Source organism: Acanthisitta chloris, unplaced genomic scaffold (assembly GCF_000695815.1).
Source record: "Acanthisitta chloris isolate BGI_N310 unplaced genomic scaffold, ASM69581v1 scaffold22798, whole genome shotgun sequence".
NCBI lineage: Eukaryota > Metazoa > Chordata > Aves > Passeriformes > Acanthisittidae > Acanthisitta > Acanthisitta chloris.
The window spans coordinates 38137-59489 of NW_008686211.1; the positions used below are offsets into that span (position 1 = coordinate 38137).

At 43.8% G+C, this 21353-nt stretch overlaps 1 protein-coding gene across 1 annotated transcript in view; it reads right to left on the minus strand.

Annotated features, from left to right (window-relative positions):
* Nucleotides 1–14067: 14067 nt before the first annotated feature.
* Nucleotides 14068–21353, minus strand: part of SLC5A9 (solute carrier family 5 (sodium/sugar cotransporter), member 9) — a 22781-nt gene continuing 15495 nt past the window's right edge. The window contains exons 13-14 of the mRNA XM_009080015.1: nt 16274–16421; nt 14068–14276 (exon numbers count right to left, since the gene is read on the minus strand). Coding sequence (XP_009078263.1) covers nt 14068–14276; nt 16274–16421 — 357 coding nt within the window. The remainder of the gene's footprint in view (nt 14277–16273; nt 16422–21353) is intronic.

A 21353-nucleotide genomic window follows, 5' to 3' on the forward strand; every position in this document is an offset into this window, starting at 1 on the left:
TGAAAAAGTATAGTGTTCATATTTTTAACTGAACCAATTTTTATGTAACAAATACTTGTATCCTGTTTTTAAAGTAGCATTATGGTTGGGTAAGGTTTTGGACAAATGGGGTTGGGCCTTTTGGCCTGGGTTGCCAAAAGAAAACTATTAACATTCCCCCTCCCCCAACAAAAAAAGGAGAGAAACAAAAGAACCCAACAGCAGCTAGTATAGTGTTCATATTTTTAACTGAACCAATTTTTATGTAACAAATACTTGTATCCTGTTTTTAAAGTAGCATTATGGTTGGGTAAGGTTTTGGACAAATGGGGTTGGGCCTTTTGGCCTGGGTTGCCAAAAGAAAACTATTAACATTCCCCCTCCCCCAACAAAAAAAGGAGAGAAACAAAAGAACCCAACAGCAGCTAAGTCCCTCCACAGTTAGGCAAGGTGGTGTTGCTCCTTTGAGACTATGAAAATAGAGTCATTTCAAGACTAATAGGTCTGCTGGCCATTCCTGTCTGACATCGACTCAGGCTTCAGCTGCAGCCAGTTCTTATTAAATAATTAAAGCTATTTAGTAACATAAACAGAATTGGCTGAAGAAGCAATATGTCCTAGCAGTCAGAGGGGGCATCTAAAGGGGAAGGTGAATGTGAATGTTGATTTAAAAACATCCCATCTGGGGCAAAGGGAATTGTCTACTAGAAAATTGTCTTTGTTTGTTTATTTTTGAGAAGGGCTAAAACTCTGGGACTGACCTATAGACATTTTTTGAAGCAGTTTCAAGCACCTTTAGTCACAAATGTTCTAATACTGTGAAATTTTAAAAGAAACCCGCCCAGCCCAGCAGCCTTTGTGTCAGATGAAAGGTCATCTTCACACGCCCATTGCATTTGAAAGCTTCCAGGTTCTCCTGAATGCAACCATGACATTTGCCAATATACTCATAATTTTAAAGAATAGGAATAAGAAAGGAATGTGCAGGGGGAAAGACTACAGCTAGTCAGCAAGCTCCTTGTGTTCTGTACAGGCCTTCTGAAATTCCTGCATCACAATCCCACCTAATTTGGAGCCTGTCCTTCCCAGTCTGCTGGGATCCTCTTGGCAGAAATCACTTCATTTTTGCTAAAGGCCACCAAATGTTCATCAGCAGTTCGATGCTTTCCCCGGGGATGGAACCTTTTCAGCCTTGCATTGAGCAGATCCCACATTAGCAGACCAGGGCAAATTGCCCATCTATTGAAAAGCAGAATGTTTTAAAAGGGCAAGAGTGTCCATCTCCTGCTTCCTTTCAGAATTGTGGGAAAAAACAAATGCCTGTTCTGGCTCCTTCCCTGTCTGAGTGAACAGATTCAGTTACAGCAATGCCATTTTACCTGTTATGATTGGATAAAGGATAAAGCTAGCAGTACAGATGGCAGAACATATGACTGTAACCTGCCAGCATGCCTAGCTAAACAAAAAGTTGGTCTACTCTGCCTTCCATCCTTTAATGCTGAGACAACATAATTGATTTGAGAAAGCAGTTGGTGAGCAATTATGCTGGTGGGAAAGCACGTTGAAAGGCTGTGTGCTTCTGTTTCAGGCAAGGGGACTCTCAGAGGAAGTGTCTTGCATATAGACGGTTCTATTCCTTGTAACTGTTAAACCAGTTGAAGTGGATTAACACTGATAACTTCCTGTCCCTGATGCCACTTAGCACATTAGTGCTTTCAAAGGGCATTAGTTGCACAGTCCTATGCTACGGAGAAGTGTTGAGTCACTCTATGAAGTAGCAGGACACTTTTTTGCAGAAGTGAAAAGTAAAACTTCCCTGAGCTGTGCCCCTGAAGGCATGGTGGCCATAGAGTGTTGTGCTATCAGTACCTGGCATTCCTTGCCTGTTCGTGTGACCTCATGTAGGAAGAGTTTCATTGTTGTTCAGGAGAGCAGGTGTATTGGAATGTTTCCTAAATAGGCAGGGCAGATTCTGAGAGGCATTTTCCTAGCTTTTGCTTTAAAATTAATCTATTGAAATTTCAAAGTTGTTACCGTTTCCTGGTAGTGTTTGAGCCATAAGATTTAGTGTTGTTCTCATGGTATCCTGCAGTTTTTATTCAATATTCTCTGTGTATTCCCTCCCCATTGTCACAGCTAAGTAAAAGTCTTCTGAAGATTTGCTGCTCCCTTTTGGCCTAATCTCATTCTGTGACATAGAAAACCTGTTTCATTTTTCCCTCCCCAGCAATCCAGCAGATTTTAGTCCCTGTTTGTTCAATGTGTAAGAAGGCCTGAACGCTGAGTTTTTGTTGTGGGGTCTTTTTGTATGGATGAGTAAGGACACAAGTTGCTATGAATTCAAGACACGAGGAAGGGATGAGAAAGGTTGGAGTCCGCTATGGAAAGCAGGGTAGTGTTTTCAAAGGGTCCAGAGGAGTGGCTGGGGTGTAATCTAATTCCCCTAGTTAAAGAAAAGAAGCATATGGTAATATGGCAACCTTCAGTTTTTATCAAAGCTGAAAATTCTTCATCAAAGGTGCAGACTGGATGGGAGAAAAAAATGTCATCTATTTAATTTTGACCAGTATGAATATTCTCAGTGTATCCCTCTTATGCAGCATAACAACAAATGAAGCAGATAGACTCTGAGTGTCCTTGGCCCTGCTCCAGCTGTGAGGGGAGATGGTGTGTCTAATGTCTTTCTGAATCAGCTGCTGCAGGATATGTTTCTCTCTTGGGTCAGTGTCATTCCACAGCTTATATGCCGTGATGCAGCAAAGAGTGTTCTCTTCCAAGCACTGTGCTGGAAATCCAGTTTGGTTAATGGAAAACTTTTCTCTGAAATGTGACTTAAGACCCAAATTACTCCAGTCTGCCCATAAAATCTGCAAGCCACTTTGTTTTCAGAAGCATTTGGCCCCTTCCCTGTTTGCTGAGCTAACCCTGCCATTAGTACTCACACAGCTCGAGTGCACCGAGCGTGGCTGCTCCTCTGCCACTGCAGCCTGTGATAAGTATAGGTTCAGGCAGTGAACCAACACAGTAATAAACTGTAATTGTTTAGTGCACCTTGCCTTCTAATACAATTTAAATCCTTTCTATCAAATGCAAATTTCTAGGTTCCTGAGTGGAGCTTTAAATAGCATTTTCTATGCTCATTCCTTATCTTTTGCCATCCACAAAGTTGTCAGTGACAGTGGGATGGCATAATTCCACCACCGTCATTTTGCCTCCTAAAGGAAAGCTGCCTACTCAAATCTAGAAATAATGGGCTAGATTAAGAGCGATTAGTGTTTTTCTGTAGAGTCTATGTCTTCTCTTGCCCTCCCCAAGTTATTATAACCCATGAGTATTTCTCACCGAATGCTCTTCAGCACCCAGTGGTGCAGTCAATGTTTTAATCACTTTCATTTTAGTAAGTCAGAATCTGCTTCCTACTTGCTCCCTTCCTTCTCTCCTATGAATAACTTGGTATAGTTTAGGATCTTGGGGTGGCTTTAGATGAACTACTTGCCTGTGTTCAGTAGAAATGCAAATCCTTTGCTGGGTAGTAGTTGCTTTGGAAATCAGTCATTGACCTGTTGTGGATTAAAGGCAAAAATGTCAAACTCTGTAATGATTTGCGTTATCTAAGTTTTCAGCTTAGAAGAAGGGAAGCTTAAATTGGTCTACTGGGGCCAAGAGGCATAGGGACAGCTGGAGTAATGGGAACAGGGAGGAGCAGCTTTGTAAGAGACATGGGCAGCAGTGTTTATACTCCAAATCTGAGGAGCTTGGGAAGTGATGAGAGCTTTCTTTAGGTTGTACGTCACATGTTTGAATTTTACTATCACTTCAGAGGCTTCCAGAATGATGAGAGGAGGAGGAAATTCTCCTATAGGTGTTGGGAATCTATTTTTGGGGTAAAGTAACAGAACAGTTAGCTCTCTTCAGAATTAAATAGTCTTTTATAAACTCCCTTTCATTGTTACCTCAGCTGTAAAATGGGGAGTTTGTGCTCTGTTGAAGCTTAATTAAATGACTGAAGTGCTTTGGGATCCTGAGGTGCATGTTAAAGAAATTATTTTGTGGAAGCCTGGCTGAAGAGTCCCATCTCATCTCCAGGTTACTAAAAAGGCTTTATTTTAATTTTCCCAGGTTTATTATGTTTTAATCAGACAATTATTAAACAAGTCTTAATCAGATTTAATAGATTTCTATCTTGATCAGAGAGGGCTGGAAATGATAATGAACTGCTCTCTACATGTGCTTTTAGGAGCTAATCTTTACAGTTGCTATCTTGCTCAGCTTCTCTCTTCTGCATGATCTGAGTTCATCATACTCGTACTGATTGCTCACAAGATATCTTTCTTTTTAAAAAAATATAAATTACATTTTTTCCATCTTGAGATCTTAGTCCTGTTTGCTATGTGTACTAACCAGCACTGTTAACATCTCTCACAGTTTATTCTCATCCTCTCCCCAGGAGCAAGGGGTGCAATGGTGTGAGCAGTGTAGCAGTGGGAAAGTTTGTGTGGTGTGCTATAGGTTTGTCAGAGAAGTAAGCTGGAAGGAATCTCTGCCTTTTCAGTGTGGTTGGGGAATAATGTAGTGTATAATTCTGCTTTTCATAATGTTTTCTGAAACACTGAACTATGCAACAAAACTCTAAGCCTCTTAGCAGTGGTCCCTTACTATATAAAGCTGGTAATGTGGAATCTCTGGGTCACAGGTGTTAATTACTTCAGTGGTTGTGGAACGATCATTATCAGGATGCTGAGAATATCTTAAGGGATTTGTTTAGTAATCAAGGATTTTGAGGGAACTCTCAAATCAATGAAACTTAGCCCCTTGGTTCCAGTGAAAACAGTCGAAGCTAAGAGAGAACAGCACTTCTGTGGCTGATCTTGATGAGCTGCCTCACTGGCCAAAGGGGTATCTGGCTTAGGTGATGGTCTCTGGTAGCAACAGAGAACAGGTCTTTGCCCAGTTCCTTTCAGTTTCAACAGATAAACCAGTGTTGTGGGAGGCGATGGAGAGAACCTAATATTCCTGTTCCTATTACACAGTGAACTATTAAGCACAAGCCCCCTTGATTGCATTGGTTTCTGCTGCTTTCCCAGTGGAATTCAAAACATCATCAACCAAAGCCCATAAAAGATGTGGCTGTAGCTCCTTTTGTTAGCAGTGTTGGCTTGGCAAAGACATGCAGTTTGTTCCCAGTTTGTCTTCAGTGAGAAATTCTCTGAAGTGTGGTGATAATTTGTCTGGATGGCAACATAAAGGAACTGTAATCTTTCTCTTTGCTTGATCTATGTGGAGATTGTGGTTTTTCTTCATGTGTATTTCCCTTCAATTCTGGGTGATTGCTTCTGACCTAGCAGAGAACTCTCTGCAGCCTGAGAAGTGGTGATCTGAGCCGCCTTGTCACCTCTTCAGGGAGAGGCGTTTGCTGTTGCAAAACAACATCCCCCTTGGTTCATAAGAATTTACTGATCCTGAGGAAATAACATAAAAATTTTGTTCCCTGCCCAGGCATTTGCGTAACCCTGTAGAGCCGATGCCATGGAATGAACAGAGCTTCACACAGAGTGGGGTGGGAAGCTGAGAGCAGGAGAGACTGAGAGTGTTTGATGCATGGCATGACATGAATTATACATCTCTATACCATGAATTATCAGTGTAGCAAATAACCTGTGAAACCTAGAAGTAACAAAAACACCGTTTACATCACTGAATGGTGGTGAATTCTAATGCTTGTATTTGTATTGCTGCACTGACTTGATTTTTTTGAATGTGTAGCTAATTGTGTTGTTACTCAGATTATAATGTAGGAACTGTTTCATTCAGTACTCCAGTAGTAAACACTTGCTAAGAGGTTGCTTTCTCTGCCTGCCTTGTTTTCACCACAGTCATCTAGTGTTTACATACATTTTAGCCTCTGTGCCATTTTTGAAGGCTTTATTTGTCTCATTTATGTTTTTGGTTTGGATAATACTTAAATATGAAATCCATCTGGGAAACATATTGTATATTCACGTTGAGGGGTAAAACCAGTTTTTAATTAAAATTTTATACAGCACTTGTATTTCACTTTGTCCTGTTTTATTATGAAACACTTCAATCTTCTTCCTAAAACACATATGTCTTGTGCGTTTCAAGATGTTCCTTGTTGCTCATGCAGAACCAGTTTCAGAGCTCTGTCAGCAGAGTGCCATATGTTCTGGGGTTCATTTAGCTTCTCTGGCGTTTGTGTAGGCAGCATATTGGATGTAATGCAGCTCAGCTCAGCTCCATTCTTTTCTTTGTAAACTTGTCAAGAGATAAAAAAAGCAGGGAGAAGAAAACACTGAATAATACTCGAGTGATTTGAATTATCAATAAGTTGTGGTAACTTGGCCAATCAAAATTGAGGTTTCTTGTGTACTTGAGGATTTTCCTTAATTGTGGCTTATGCAGAGCCAATAAAGTGATGCATCCCTTGGTGTTACCCAGTATTGCACCCGAAACAACTGCTGAGATTGAGATATAAACCAAGCCATTTGGAAATGACAAGCATTAAGTGCTCAATTTTGCATCGATCTGCTGTTTTAAATTTTAAAAAAACACGAGTACTAGATGGGCATGTGAAGGGATCATACGCCTCTTTGGTGGCTTCTGGCTTTGTGGAACCTAACTCTCCACTCTGTAAGTACTGGTAAGAGAAATCTCAAGACTGATGGTAACCTCCTGTTAAAAAAAAAAAGAACACAACAAAAAGTCATTTTTTTTACCAGTCCATACCTGTTTCGTTCCTCCCCCCTCTAATCTTGACCGTGAACCAGTAGGTACCATCAGCCCTTAATACACAGCTGGTGTGTAGGCACAGCCCTGACTGGTCCCTGGTGGTAGCCAGGGGTTGGTCTGGTCTGCCAAGAGATTCCAGAAGTGCCTTGGTTGCTGTGACTGGGGACCAAAGTAGTCAGAGGACCAAAGTATTTTTGTGATTCTGTGACTAGAGCTTAAAAACAAACAAACATACATGGAAAAATAAGAAACTAGCAAGAAAGGAATCCATATTAATCTGTTTGCCTTTTGCTGAGGTATGAGGCTGGAGGGAAAGGGCATGAGTGGCTGCCTGATCTGACTGCGTGAAGGAGTGGGGAGGGAAACTTCTGCAGTCTTGACCTGAGGTCAGTCAGAAATAACCAGCTGGAGTGACATGAGTGTAAACCTGGTTGAAGTGACAGGCAGCTCAGCTCCTGGGAGTCTATTTACATATGTTTAAAACAAACAAAAAAAGCTGCCTTTGTTCCCCAGGAAAATCTATTTACTTGGCATTCAGCTCATGTATAAGCTGGAACTTCTTTCACAGAAGATGTAGAAACAAAGCGACTGACATTTCTGCTTTGATGTGAGGCTGAAGCTAAGATTTGATTTTGAAATATGAAAGTAAACTGAAACTACCTCCAATTTAAAGGTGGATTTTTTTAATGACCTTAAAAGTTTTGAGAAGTTTTTCCCTCCCCTTAGGGACCAGAAGAAATTATAACTGTAATCTTACTTATAGCTGTAAGTCTACAGAGACAGTGGCTGTAGGTTAATGAAAAATTGACACTGCTCCTTGCCTGTGCTTACAGCAGAATTTTTTTTGCTTCACACTGAAGTGAACTATTGCACTGCATGAGCTGGTTATGAGTCTCACATATTAAACTGAATGCTGCTTTTGTGGAAGCTCCAGGAGCGAGTCACGGCTGAACGTTCTGAACAGCATTTCTGTTTTCAACAAATGCAGCAATAATTATGGGTTTCTTAAGATGGCTACGCTGGTCCTTCCCACACACACTCAGAAATGAAGCTTGCTGAGTTAGTCTAAACCAGAGAGTGGGTAGAGGAATCATCCCTGATGATCTCCATCCCAGTACCTAATCCAATCCTGTGTGCTGTCAACCCAGCCTGATTCCAGTCTAGCAGAGAAACCTCAGAGCAGTAACGATGTGGCGTGTGCCGTTGCTCTTACGTTTTGCACACGCGTGTGTACTGTTACATGCTTGTATGCACTCAGCTCTTGTGGCACAGGGACACCTCAGGGACAGCCTGTGGCTCAAGGGGTTCAAGTGCCCTCTCCAGGAGCCTTTGTGCAGTGTCTTTTGGGACAGCTTGTTCCTGGGAATCATGCACAGAAATGGACCAGATGGTACCACAATGCCAAGGGCAACAAACAGTTAAGTTGTCAGACCCTGGACCAAAGTCAGCTCCAGCTTTGGTCCAGGGTCTGACAACTTAACTGTTTGTTGCCCTTGGCATTGTGGTACCATCTGGTCCTGCTTGGACAGCTGATCTGTAATACTGCACTGCATGGTGTTTCAGCTCTTGCTGGTGAAATCTTGGGCTGTGCTGGAATGGCACATCGATACCTCAATGCCAGGCTGTGGCCAGATGGCACATGCTTAATCACATCCCCCATGTGCTGTCATGGAGATGGACACACAGAGGTGTTGAAAGTTGAGTTTGAGATGAAAGGAAGGCACGAAGATGGCTTCAGGTAAGATATGGGATCTCAGGTCAGGAATTAAAGAGCCATTGGATGTCCACAGACCTCCCTCCTCCCCTCAAAGGAAAAAGCAGTGTTGTGTGCATGATGTTGGGGCCATGACGGGCAACGCCGACAAAAACTCCTCCTCAAGCATTTCTCCAACAAGGACATCAGTATTTTGGTCTTCCCAGTGGATTTGCTATCTCCACTGGGGAGAAGGTGGAGATGAGAACGTTGTCATCTTTCAGTTCTCTCAGGAACAGGCAGTGAGGTTTCCTTGCAGTCTCAGAGGCTGCCTTCATCACCACTGCAGCAAAACAGTATTGAGGAGGTTGTACAAAATTCTCAAATTGCTGTGACACCAACATTTTACCTGTGCTGAAAAAAAGATCACTTTCATCTATTCCTCCTTGTGTCACCCTCGCAACATGCTGTACATTGCTCTTACTCTTGGAGGTAAATAAAAGAAAATCTGTTCATGCTTGGCTTTGGGGAATCCCCAAGGTTGCATGAAACTTCCCACATTACACTGGTATTAGTCTGAAATGGGGCAAATAACGGTACCTCATGAAATGTATACACAGGACTGTCCTTTGCCACTTCCTTTTGGCTTCATGCCCTTTTTTGCCTTTCCCTGATTATGAAGCCCTGTTTCTCTGCATGCACTGTCTGTGATTTTTATTTGTGTGGTGTAAGTTCATAACAGACAACTGCTTCATGAACAGAAGAGGCTTGATGAAATCCAGCAGCTGAAAGCTGGGGCAAAATGCAGTTACACTAGAAATAAGGTAAGGTGTAGATCTTTCTCTTTTTTTCATGTAATGAGTGTTTAGCTTTTAGGGCACCTTAGCAAGAAACTGGTTTGTTCTTAGCTTGCAGTCTTTTTACCAGGATTGACAACGATGCTAAAAGGAATGTGGCTAAGCTGGTAATTTGATAAGGAAATAAGCAGGGATGTTCTGCCATCTGCATTGTGGTTATTGCTCAGTAAAAATCACAAATTCTACCAGTAAAGGCTAGGTCAAAGCAGCAGATTAGACCTTTTAGAAGCTTGGAGTCTGATCCTGCTTTGGTATATATGGCCTGGACATGTGCAGCCTGAGCTTTCACAGCCAGCTACAAAGTGTCCCCAAAGTCACAGGAGATACAACTCCAGCTTAAACAGAGGGCCAAGCTGCTTCTCTTATTAACTCATTACCTTTTAATCTGCAGACAAGCCAAACCCTGCTTTGGGGTATATTTAGGCTTTTCTTATTTGTCATAATTTTTTCAAGACCTAGGCTACATCGATGACTTTTCTTTTTAATTAAAAAACAAATCCAGAAGACTTTGTTATGTAGCAATGAAATGTGTGGTTAAATACCAGCCAGTTTAGTGCCTGTGCTTTTGCTGCTCCGTGGGGATGCACAAACGCTCTCGAAAATCCTCTTGCTGATATGTCAGCATTTTGACACTGCTCCAGCATGAGGTTAGCTGGGTTATTTCCTTTGTCTGGGGTTTAAAAACATTGCTCCCAACCCGGTATCTGGGTGCGATAAAATTAATCCAATGAAGGTAGGAAGCTGACTTTATTATCTGTAGGTGTAACACTTCTTGACTATGTAATTCAAAATTGTGTTAAGCAACCTTCTCCTTCTCCTCACAGCAAGGTAAAGGAGTAATTTGCTGGAGCTGGAAGTACTGGGCACTGAGAAATGGATAAGTGAGCCATGGTGTTGGGGAGTGGGAAACACCTTCCAGGCATAAGGCTATGGAGGAAAGTGGTGGGATTCCAATTGCCAGAGGTGACACAGCCCAGAGCCAGGGAAGGTCCTGTGGAGACAAAAACAGGGCTCAAAACAGAAGTTCATGGGTATAAACAAAACAATGCAAAAGCAAAGCTGATAATTCAGTTTTTCATTACTATCTGCAGTAAAAGTGTGTGTGTGTATGGCGGAGGGGGGTCTGATAGGTTCTTTTAAATATCTTTTTTAAATAAACAATTTTTAAATGCTAATTATTATTATTGTTGTTGTTGGGGTTTTTTTAATCAAGGGTTGTTGGATTTGAGTTGGGGTTTTTTCACTCTAATGAAGGGAAGGGAAAGCAAGAAGAGAGTGCAGAGGAAAGGAATCTAAACCATGTGCATTTAGTGTGTTTGTTTCTTTTCATCCTAGGGTTCCAAACTACCAAAGGGTGCTGGCACCCTGTCAGCTCACATGTGCACTCCTCTCCCTCAGATCACCACAAGCTTTACCCTGGTGAGATTCCCCCCTGTAGGAATGCCAGGGAGGCCAGTTCTTCCCGCATGGATGAGAGCTTGTCATCCTGGTTAGGACCCACTTTAACCAAGAAACAGCAACTTCCAGGTGCAATTCACCTGGGCAGGTGCCCATCTGTGCATACCAAAAAGGTTGTGGGTGCTGCTCCCTCCTTTGTCCCAGAACTCAAGTGTGAGGAACCAGAGAAAACACAGTGCCCTGTTTGCTTACTCTCCACTCTGCTAAAATGCAATGTGGTTTCATTTCTTTGTAATAAACTGTGCCCACCATAGCGTATATTCTTTTAAATAACATTTTAAAATATTTTCCGGTAAATTAAAGTGATGACATGTTTGTAGGGTTCATTGTTAATTTCATTTCCTTTGGCTCAGCCAGCCAGATAAAATGCAATGTTATTAATCTTTGTTTAAAAGAAGATCCTTTGCCGAACAGTAATAAATGATCTTGATAGATTTGTCAGGAAAATGAATGATAATCATTTGCAGATAGACACAAGCCTAGTATAGAAGATTAATAAGAAAATATGTATTGGCATCATTAATAACATCTGCTGCCAATGGACTTGTATATTGGTTACAGCCCTGAAAGTGATGTGTTCTCGTTAGGATACTGCAATTCATCACGTGCTGTGAGGAGCCAGGCTGCACAGTGCTCCTGGGTGATGACAGGCTGCTCCCCAGGAGGGGCTCCCCAGGACCCTGATGCCAAGGCCATGCTGCACCCGCCGCTGGATGGATCTGTCGTCGCCAAAGTCCTGTGCTGCTGGCTCTGCCTTCCAGCGTGCATTTCCCCATGTCACTGCTAAATATTCTTCCAGACCCCATGTATTTGCTCATTCCTTGCTTTTTGGATCTATGGGTAGCTGTATTGGCAGATGAGCCATGTTCCCTCAGGAGCTCTGTCCTCGCAGGGTGGGCTGAGCCATGCTGGGGGAGAAGCAGCTCCTGGCACAGAGCAGTTTGGGCTGCAGCACCTGGAGTTTGCCATATGCTTTCACTCAGCACACGTGGACATAGGCAGAGTGAATCAGTGTAGGAGACAAGGAGGAAAGAGCAGAGGGACTGAACCAGGAACATCAACCAGGAGGAAAAATATAATCTCTTTTTGATTTGGTTTTAATTTTTTTTTCAGCTAATTAGGTTGTTTTCCTAGAAAATACAAGGAAAGTCAAGATGTTGTGAGAGAACTTTGGTTTATTTCAATAAAGCATTTCAGACACCCCCTCCCCAATCATTCATTTTTTTCCTTTTGTTTCACTTCAGTGGTTCAAAGCAGAGTAGCAAGTCAAATAAATTTACCAATGAAATGTGTTCCTGCTGTGGGGCGCACAGCTGGCTGCATCTGGCAGTGAGGATGTCTCCATTCCTTCTCGGGGCCAAGCTCAGAGATGCAGTCACAGCTCTCAGAGCACATTGCTTTGTTTAACTGACATAGACATCAACATTTTATAGGAAATGTCATCTTCCAGGGTCCATGGGGTGAGATGGGGAGGGGAAGACATCAGCACCATATAACCAAAGATCAAAAACATTTGTGTCATTAAAAAACAAACAAGCAAAAAAGGCTTAGTAAAATTCCATTCTATTCTCTGAAAACTGACTTTTTCTTAGGGGAAAAGATGTTTAAATAATAAATGTTTAAAAAACTGCCCCAGTATTCCTCATCCTCCTCTGTGTTGCTTTCCCCATGGTTTTAGCAGATGTGTGGTCCAAAATAGTCACTAAAGCCATGGAGCTAAGTGCTGTCAAGGGTCTCTGTGGCTCAGGAGCACTTGGCACCTCGTGGCTCTCGGCAAGGAGGCAAGATCCTGGTATTTCTAAATACACTAAAAATGTGCCTGTTACTATTAGACATTTACCAGTTATTAATCATGGCTGGTAACTTGATGTCCTCTAACTGTTTTGAGGGACCCTCTGTTATGGACACCACCTGCTTGAAACAGAATAGTGGAAAGGCAAGGTAAGCTCTGCATCGTGTGCCTCGTCCCATGGGGATGGACAGGCAACTGATGGGGCTGAGATCTCTCTTGTTCAAAGGAAATCTACTTTTTCCTCTCAGAAAAAGCAAATGCTTGTACTAACCTGCATGAGGCCAGCACAGACCCCATCCTGCACAGCTGATTTACTCTCCTCCATTCAAACTGAGGATGAGCAGAGGAACCATGTCCTGGGTTTCCTGTGCCAGGTGGGCACAGAACCTTGTTTCTCCTCTCCTTGCTGAATCATAACCCATTTTCTTCATCCTTATGGTGTTCTTCTTCACTGCATGCCCTCACCTCCCCACCCAGCCCACACCTGGTGACTTGGATATGCCCTTTGGATGCTGAAGTGAAGGGTCACATCCCTGTGGGCATTTTTAGCCTTCTCCAGGTGAGCATCATAACCACCAGGCACATATATTAACAGTGGGCACTGCTGTCTCTTTGTGGTTTAAAAGATTATGGCTGTGCCACATTACATGATGGCACTGAGATGGGTCAGAGAAACCCGAACTTGCTCAATAAAGTGAGGCCCTGGACATGGCCCAAGGAAGGATATTTCTTTCTCTGACACAGGCAGGTCACCGTGGTCCCAGGGAGCCCTTTGTGCGTCAGTGCAGGATTTATCACCACAATAACCCAAAGTCAGGATTGGCTTGGTTACTAAGGCACCTTTATTGCTGGCAATGCTGTTAAGGGGCAGCATCAACCCAATGAGTAAACACAGGCTGTTGTAAGACCCACTGTCACACAGCAGAGTGGGCAGGCTGGAGGGGCTTGGGAAGCAGAAAAAAGACCCTTGTTCTCACTTCTTATGCCAATGAGGTGGGAGGGATGGGGTGGAAGGAGTTCAACAAAGGTCCTGGGGTGGCTGTGGGAGCCAAGGTTTTCACTGCTGAGCTTATCTGATGGTCTCTCACTGACCCCATCTGAATTTCGGTCAAAGGAAAACAAAATGCAGGCAGTATTTAAGTCTCTTTCCCCACACCAGTGCAAGCCAGGAGTCCTTCAAAAGTCCTTCCCCCAAGTGCAGCAGGGCAAAGTCAGCCCTGAGGGAGGACCCAGCCCTGCCACAGCTGGGCTTTTCAAAGCCTTTGCTCCTTGCTGGGCTCAGCTCTGCACCTTTAAAATTGACCCCAGACCTCCTGACTTGGCCCACATGTTATCCCACACACCCCCTGCATCCCAGGTGTGACCAATGTCGAGTCTTGGTCACACCTTATGGAGAAACTGAGCCCTGCAGTCATTCCCAGCAAGTGGTGCCTCCAGGAAAGGATGATCTAGGGACCATCACCAGGAGCTCTGTCACCTGATGCTTCCAGCTTAGACACAACGGTGAGAGAAATCAAAGCCACATGCTACCTGGCTCCACCTCAGCCAAAATATGCCCACAGGAAGACATTAATAGTCATCAGGAGAACAGCGTTAACATTGCAAACAGTCCTCCACAGCGGCTTTTCCTCGATGCTGGTGAGTTTCCGTTCCAGGGCAGCTCTCTCCTCCTGGGACAGGGTGGGTGTGGGGCTGGTGGACAGACCACAGAACCACAAATACACCATTTTCCAGCAGGGAGGCTTGGGTGCTGCGAGAGACAGACCAAAAAATGGGTGTTAACATCTATTGGGACTTCCCTCCCTCCAACTGCTGGTTTGAAGGTGCATTGACCAATCTTGAGTGGGGCTTGAGAGACACCTTGGATAGGAGATGTAAGATTATGTTGGGGCAGGGAAGGGGAAAAGGAAAGGGGAGAGGAAGAGAGAGAAGGAGAGTTCTTCCTCAACCATGTACAGCACAGCCTGATTACAGTCAGTTGATTGCAATACCAATCACTCATTAGTTAATTAACAGACCTCTTTCCACTCCTCCCCAACCCAGCTTCCATCCACTTTCAAAAATTCCTGACAGCATGATGGTCCATTTTGATATATCCTGGCTTATTTAGCACATGTGACATGCCGGGTGAAGTGTGTGTTTTAATTGTCAGCCCTGTGCTGTGTGTATTTCACTGGCTGTTTTTCCAAATATAACCTTTTTTTGAAATGCAGAATGTCACAGGGCCTTGGAAAAAAGGTGTTACCCAGAAAAAAACAAACCTCATTAAACTGTCAACTGCTGTGTTTCGCATTTCCTTCCCCATCATTACTAATTACCAAAATACCAAGACATTTGTTTATAAAAATCTGAGCTAGGTAAGTGAACTAGGAATTGATAAGAATAATGCTGAATAACTGCATTCAACTTAAACCCAAACTTACTCTATTGGGAAAAACCAATTAAGAGATTTCTTTAGTTGTTCACTTTTGTTTAGTTTGGTTGTAATTGGCATCAGTGCCCTTTGGACTGACCACCAAAAGGAAGGACTGAAGAAATCTTATGTATGTGCCTTTATTCTGAAGTTTCTGCTCTGTAACCTTTGAAGGTTAAACTTAAACCTGAAAGCTGCAATTTTTAATAGATTTGCAGAATAAAGCTCTGTCCACTTTGAAAAGAACTTGCCTATGTAGCATCTCCTGCTATTGTTCTGTCTCCTGATAACTCTTTCAGTACATTTGATTCTTTGCCTTCCTTCTTATTAAATACCCTTGGTAGGACACACAGCTATTTAAGGTCTGAGTTTAAACCATGACTTGTATCCTAAGGGAAGATGAAAGACACTACTGGCATCATGTAAATGAGAAAATTGAGGCTTGCAGATTTATCCTAGGACATCCACAGAGTGCACATCTGCTTCCAGTGTCTCATGGTCCCTTCAGACTGTGATGCTATTTTGATGCAGATTGTAACAACATCGCTGGGTGAGTTTGGTCATGAGTGTCCACACAGGGGTCTGGAGGAGGCAACTCTAGCACATACACAAGGGGTTTATCTCCTAGCAATGATGAGGGCAGGAAGCGATGCCACTTTGCTGTGCTGAAAGTTGAAATTGCAGAGCCTGCCATGACTTTCATAGCACTAGTGGTAGCTGCTGCTTTGGTTGTGGCTGCAGCAGTGAAGCTCAAGAGCATTTGGGTGAGACAAACAAATAGATGCAGTGTCATGGCACAAAGCCCCAGTGTCAGTGGGGTGAGAAGCAGTATCTCAGCAGCACAGACCTCCATCCTTCCAATGGATTTAAGTGGCCATTAAATCCATCTAAGGAGTCATGCACACCACTGAGTGTCCAGGCCTGAAGTGCTAAAATAACCCTGTAACTTGGGCAGAACTGGACCAGAGCAGTTTGCATGGGAAAACAATTTGTTCTAGGAAGGAGGAGGGAAAACATTTTACTGAATGGTGGGGTTTCTTTTTTTTTTTTTTTTGTCAAGAATGGCAGCTCTTCTGAGCCATTTAGAAGATTGCAACATGAAGTAATGTTAGGAGGACTAAGAACCACGACACTTTCATTTGTCACATCCTTATAGAATCATAGAATTTTAGGGGTTGGAATGGACCTTATAGAACAACAGTGTACTTGTAATACAAGCCCTAACTCCAGTGAATGCAGCAAGTGTCCTCTCATGAGTGTTAGGGACTTTCACAAGATCCTGGCTGTGCACTCAAATGCACATGAGCATGTTTGTTCACAGACAATCACCCTACCTGCCTCTTCCTTCTCGCCTGAACCTGCACTTTCAACCAAGTCACTCTCTCCATTGACTGAATTGATCTGTGCTTCTTCGCTCTTGTAATTTTTCAGGTCAATAGCAGGTGCTTTTCTGTGTCTGGTCCACCACGTCAGGCATGCAAGCTGCAAAGTGGGACAGAGAACAAACAGGTTATTGCCTGTCAGTCCCAAACTGGCACACCAGTCATCTCTCTCTTTGTGAGGCACAGATCCAAGATGGTTCTGAGAGACCTGTTTGGGGTGGTGGTTGTTCCCACACCCTGGAAAAGAAGGTTGGTACCACCCAGTTGGAGCTGAAAAACTGAGAAAAAGTGTGAATTAATCTAGTTTCATTCCTTCTATTTTTTTAATTAACCTGTTCCAACCCTGTCTCTACAAGGAGTCAGCTTTTAGTAGGCATTGAAGAAGCAGCTTCCTATTTGCTGTGCTCATTTGATTAAAATGAAATAATGATGGTCTGCAGAATGGCAGCCCTCCAACAGGGAAGGATAATAAAGTCAATTAAATACAAATAAATTAAAAAAAAAGAAGCCAAGATACCATCTCTGGATACAGTCACAGACAGCAGTTGTACCCTCAGCAAAGAAAGATCAGCCAGGTATTGGCACACAGATATGTGGCCATGGGAACACTTATATTTGAGCAGCTTCTTCTCTGGGACATGGGGAGCGGCTGGAGGATCTTCTGTCTCATCTCAGTTGTCATTTTATAGAAAAAAATTACCCAGTGTGAACATCAAACCCCACAGCTGGGACAAGCTAACATCTAAGCAGCATGCTGCACTTCCAAATGAGCTTATCTCAGGGCTCTTAGTGGAAAAAGTAGTAGTACTGTGCCTCTGTTCTGTGACTGCAAGGATGTGTTCAAGAAGTGCAACTATAGAATCACAGAATCATAAAATCACTTGGGTTGGAAAAGATCTCGAAGATCATTGAATTCAACCATTGACCCACCACTGCCAAGCCCATGTCCCCAAATGCCACACCTACACCCCAGGGATGGTGACTCAACCACAGGCAGAGCCATGATGGTGAATATCAAGTCACAATTCACAGAGAGGTTTATACCATACATTAGACCAACAGGTGTAGTGACAGGTAGAAAAAACAATGAGCTCTGAGCATACACTGAGACTTGCCCATCCAAAGGCCTTGTCTCTTTTTTGTTGGTTGGTTGCTTTGGCTTTTTAGAATTTGGGTTTTTTTAATTCCAGTTTTCTCTGTTGGGCCAATACAAGTCATTACATCTCTCTGCAGTCTTTCAGTTAAAGAATCATCTAAAGCCACCAAGGACAATCAGTCCTGGCCAGACGGCTGTTGCCACAATCTCCTCTGCTTAATAAATGCAGAAGTTCTGAAACTCATGTCCTAAAGCAAGTCTGAAATTCTTCTCCTCCCTAGGATGAGAATTCACAGGAGGCATCAATCTTGCAAACCTAACAGCAGTCCTTTGGCAGCTGTGGGGTGGTGTTACCCACCCCAGGGGCTCAGGGCTTTGGATTTAAGCCAGGCCTGATGCTGCTTTGGCTGACCACGACACACCAAGCAGCTTGGTGGCATTGGCGCTTCCTAACCCCTGCCTGCTCTGGCCAAGCCAGGCAGCAAGGACCACACTCATCAATCCCTCTCACAAGCAGCTGTCCATGGGCCTGTCCTCCTGCTCCAGCTTGCAGCTGCCTGGCAGAGGGGCACAGGATGGGACCGGGGCAGGGAAGCTGCAGTGGTGACAACAGGTCAGACAAAGTCACTCATGTGCCTGATGAGCACCTGCCTCCCTGCTCTGCCTGTATGGAAATGAATGTCTCAAATGGGTCACTTACAAAGTAATGTGAGTTTAATTTTTGAATTTTATACACACAAATCTAGGCAGAAGTTTCCAGCTGACACCAAATGTTGCATAATTTCCAGAAGATTTATAGCTTTATTTAAATCATTTTCAACCAAGATGAGCATTGGGCAGGGCTAATCTTTCTTGTCATGATGTGCTAAATTGCTTTGATTTGATGATCCTCATCTTTTTCAGGGATTCTTTTTTTTTTTAATCACTTAGGAAATGTCACTGGAACATAGTGAAGTTTCTGGGTATTAAAGGATTTCCAAAACTTTTTTCCTTTCTCTCCTTTTTCCGCATGTCACTAAGTGACTGTTTCTTCACATTGCAGCAAAATCTGCAAGGGCTGGGGTGTACCTGGGGCTCAGACTTCATCAGATATGAGCCATTCCCAATGGAAATAAGCATAGACACACAGGAAACCTCATGGCCTATCATTCTACTGACACACCCAGGAGCTGGTGCTTCAACCATGGCCAAACAAAGTAAACCACCACCATCCTAGAAGGCTCCTTGGTGAAGCATCACACCAGCACTCCACCCTCAAATTCCTCTGAGGTGGGTTTTGGCTGGCTGTGTTCCTTGAGATCCCTCTTTCTCCTCTTTGCTACCACCAGAAGGACCCATGTAGGGGAGACCTACAGCTCAGTGTGGCCATGGAGGCTTCCACAGGGTTGGCTACGCTTTCCTGGCACAGCCTCTCTAAGGGATGGGCACAGGAGAGGCAGATAATGGTGTTTTGCATGCCTGAAGAAAACAGACAAATGCATAAATAAGGAGAACTGCTGACAGGGGAGCTGTGTCAGCATAATTGACTTGGACCTTGGAAATGCTTCCTGAGACTGCCATGCCCAAGGGTCGGGGGGTGGAAAGGAGCTGCTTGGTGTGTCCCAGGGAGCCCTGTGGCTCTGCTCCTCACTGCAGAGCCATGCATGACCACTGCTGGGGAAGCCCTGTGTATCCCCCTTGGTTTGTCCCTCTCAGTGCCTGGTTTCCACAGGAGCTAAGTGTGCTTTGCTCTCAGTGGCACTAAATGATGCTGTGGGAGTTTCAGCTGCAGTACCTCAGCATACATGGGGTGAGTTCAGGACAGCCAAAGTGGGCTTGGGGCTCCTCTTAGGCTATACACCAAAAGGAACCACTGAAACCACACCTCAAGACGCAGGGAAAATATCCTAACCCCAGAGTACATCGGGGGAACTGCCAACCCATCAGCCTGTCTGGGCGAGCCCTGACCCCTGGGGAGGTGACTCGCTGGTGTAGCACTTGTGCTTTGTGGGCTGTTCCTCTCCCTTTTCACCCTCACAGTCTCCTTGGGCAAGAGAGTTTGCAAGAACTCAGCAAAGTTTTTCCTTTGTTGTTTGTAAACTAGAATAAATCCTTCTGTTCCAAAATGCCATCTGGCACCTGACAGTTGTGTTTCAGCTTCACAGTCTCAAATTTAATTGTAAGCTCTTTTGCAGGGTTTTCAAGGACGGCGTGACACAATATGGACTACCTACAATGAAGACATATGAACTCTGGAGCATACCAAACAAATTCCTTGCATACTTGTTTTCCAGCACAGCATCAATCACCACAGGGATGGGAGAGTGTCCAAAACAGCAGGAGAAAATGCTACAGCTTGCAGTTCTCAGATTGTAATTCATTTAAAGCCAGGAACATTAGCTGTACCACTGTAACATCAGATACAAATCTCTTTTCTCCTTTTGCCCATTTACTATCTCAAAAGCATTGAGATTCAATATTTAAAGTTGTCCAGTGTAGATCCTCAGCTGGTGCAAAGCGACATAACTGTGCTCAACAGCTGTTCCTGGTCTTTGAAGGCAATGGAGCTATGCTGATTTACATCTGCTGAGGTATGATCTATCACTATATTTCCTTGGCTTTTTCTTTGGTGGTTTGTTTTTCTTTTCGTTTTGCTTGACAAAACAAATGACACAATTCCTAGCTCTTATACCATGTCTTTCATCATTCCATCTCAAAGCACTACAGTTAAAGGCTAGCAGAACTAGCCCCATGCAATTCTTATGGGAGAAATATCTGAGGTTCAGAAAGGGAATTGACTAACAGATGGGACTAGGAAGCACCAAAGCTTCAGATATCCTCAGCCAGGACATCCACTTCCAGCCTCCCTTTCTCAGCCACAATCATAGAGACACACAAGCTCTACATCACAGGTTTACCCACTTGCATGCCAAGCCCCAGCAACAAGAGGTAAATAACGGCCAAATGCAAAGATTGGGTGCTAGTTTCTACCCAGAGATTTAGAGCCTGACATGTCCACCCTGATTTCTACCTCCTGCCCTTCATTTCAAAAACCCTTCTGTCCTCAAACCACCTCAGCACAGCCACAGAGTCACTGGAGATGAAGAGACAAATTCTGCTTGCACCACCAGGAGTGATGGTCCAAATACTCTCCTGCATTCACATCTAGGGCAAAGTTGGGCTGAGTCAGACTGAGTGAAATGAAAAATGTTGGTCTCATGCCAGACAGGCAGCAACCCAGCGACACTGTCCCCTACCTCAGCTTAAAACCCATGCCTTCACTTTGGCTGTTCTCTGAGGAACAAGGTCAGACTTTTCCTCTTGTAAATGGGGATAAATAGTAGAAACTGAGTGGAATCAGGCTAAAATCTCTCCCATTCCTACTGAGATGTGGGAAGAGGGTATTAGCTGGCACTTTGTTTCCTGGCTGCCCATCTCATTTTTCTTGTGGTGTGTGTGGGGGGAACATGAGCTGGTCATCACAATCATCATCTGATTGATCTGGGTCTCTGTGTCCAGTCTTTCACTGCCACAGGCAGTATCATTCATTCTCATTAATTTTCTTCAACAGAATCTCTTATACAGAGGTCAAACACTGAGCTTAGCACTATGTGGGGTCCATAACCTACCGAAAGGCTATCCTGAACATCCCTCCTCAAAAAACTTCCCCAAACATACCTCAGCTAATGTTATTTCATGGCCAGTACTGCCCTTTAGCAAGCTCTCATCTCCTTGGCTTTCCAGATGTACCTGGGGTCCAGCCATCACCCCTCATCCTTTGTTCCTCTGGGATAACTGCACACAGCTGGTTCAGACAAAATCTTGGCCTCCTTGACCATATCATTGGCTCTTTGAGGAATATGTCAGATAAAGGTCCCTTACGTCCAACACCTATAAACTCACCTGTTTCTACTGAAAGTCTCCTCTGAGGAATCTTTTATGATCATAACCTCTCTT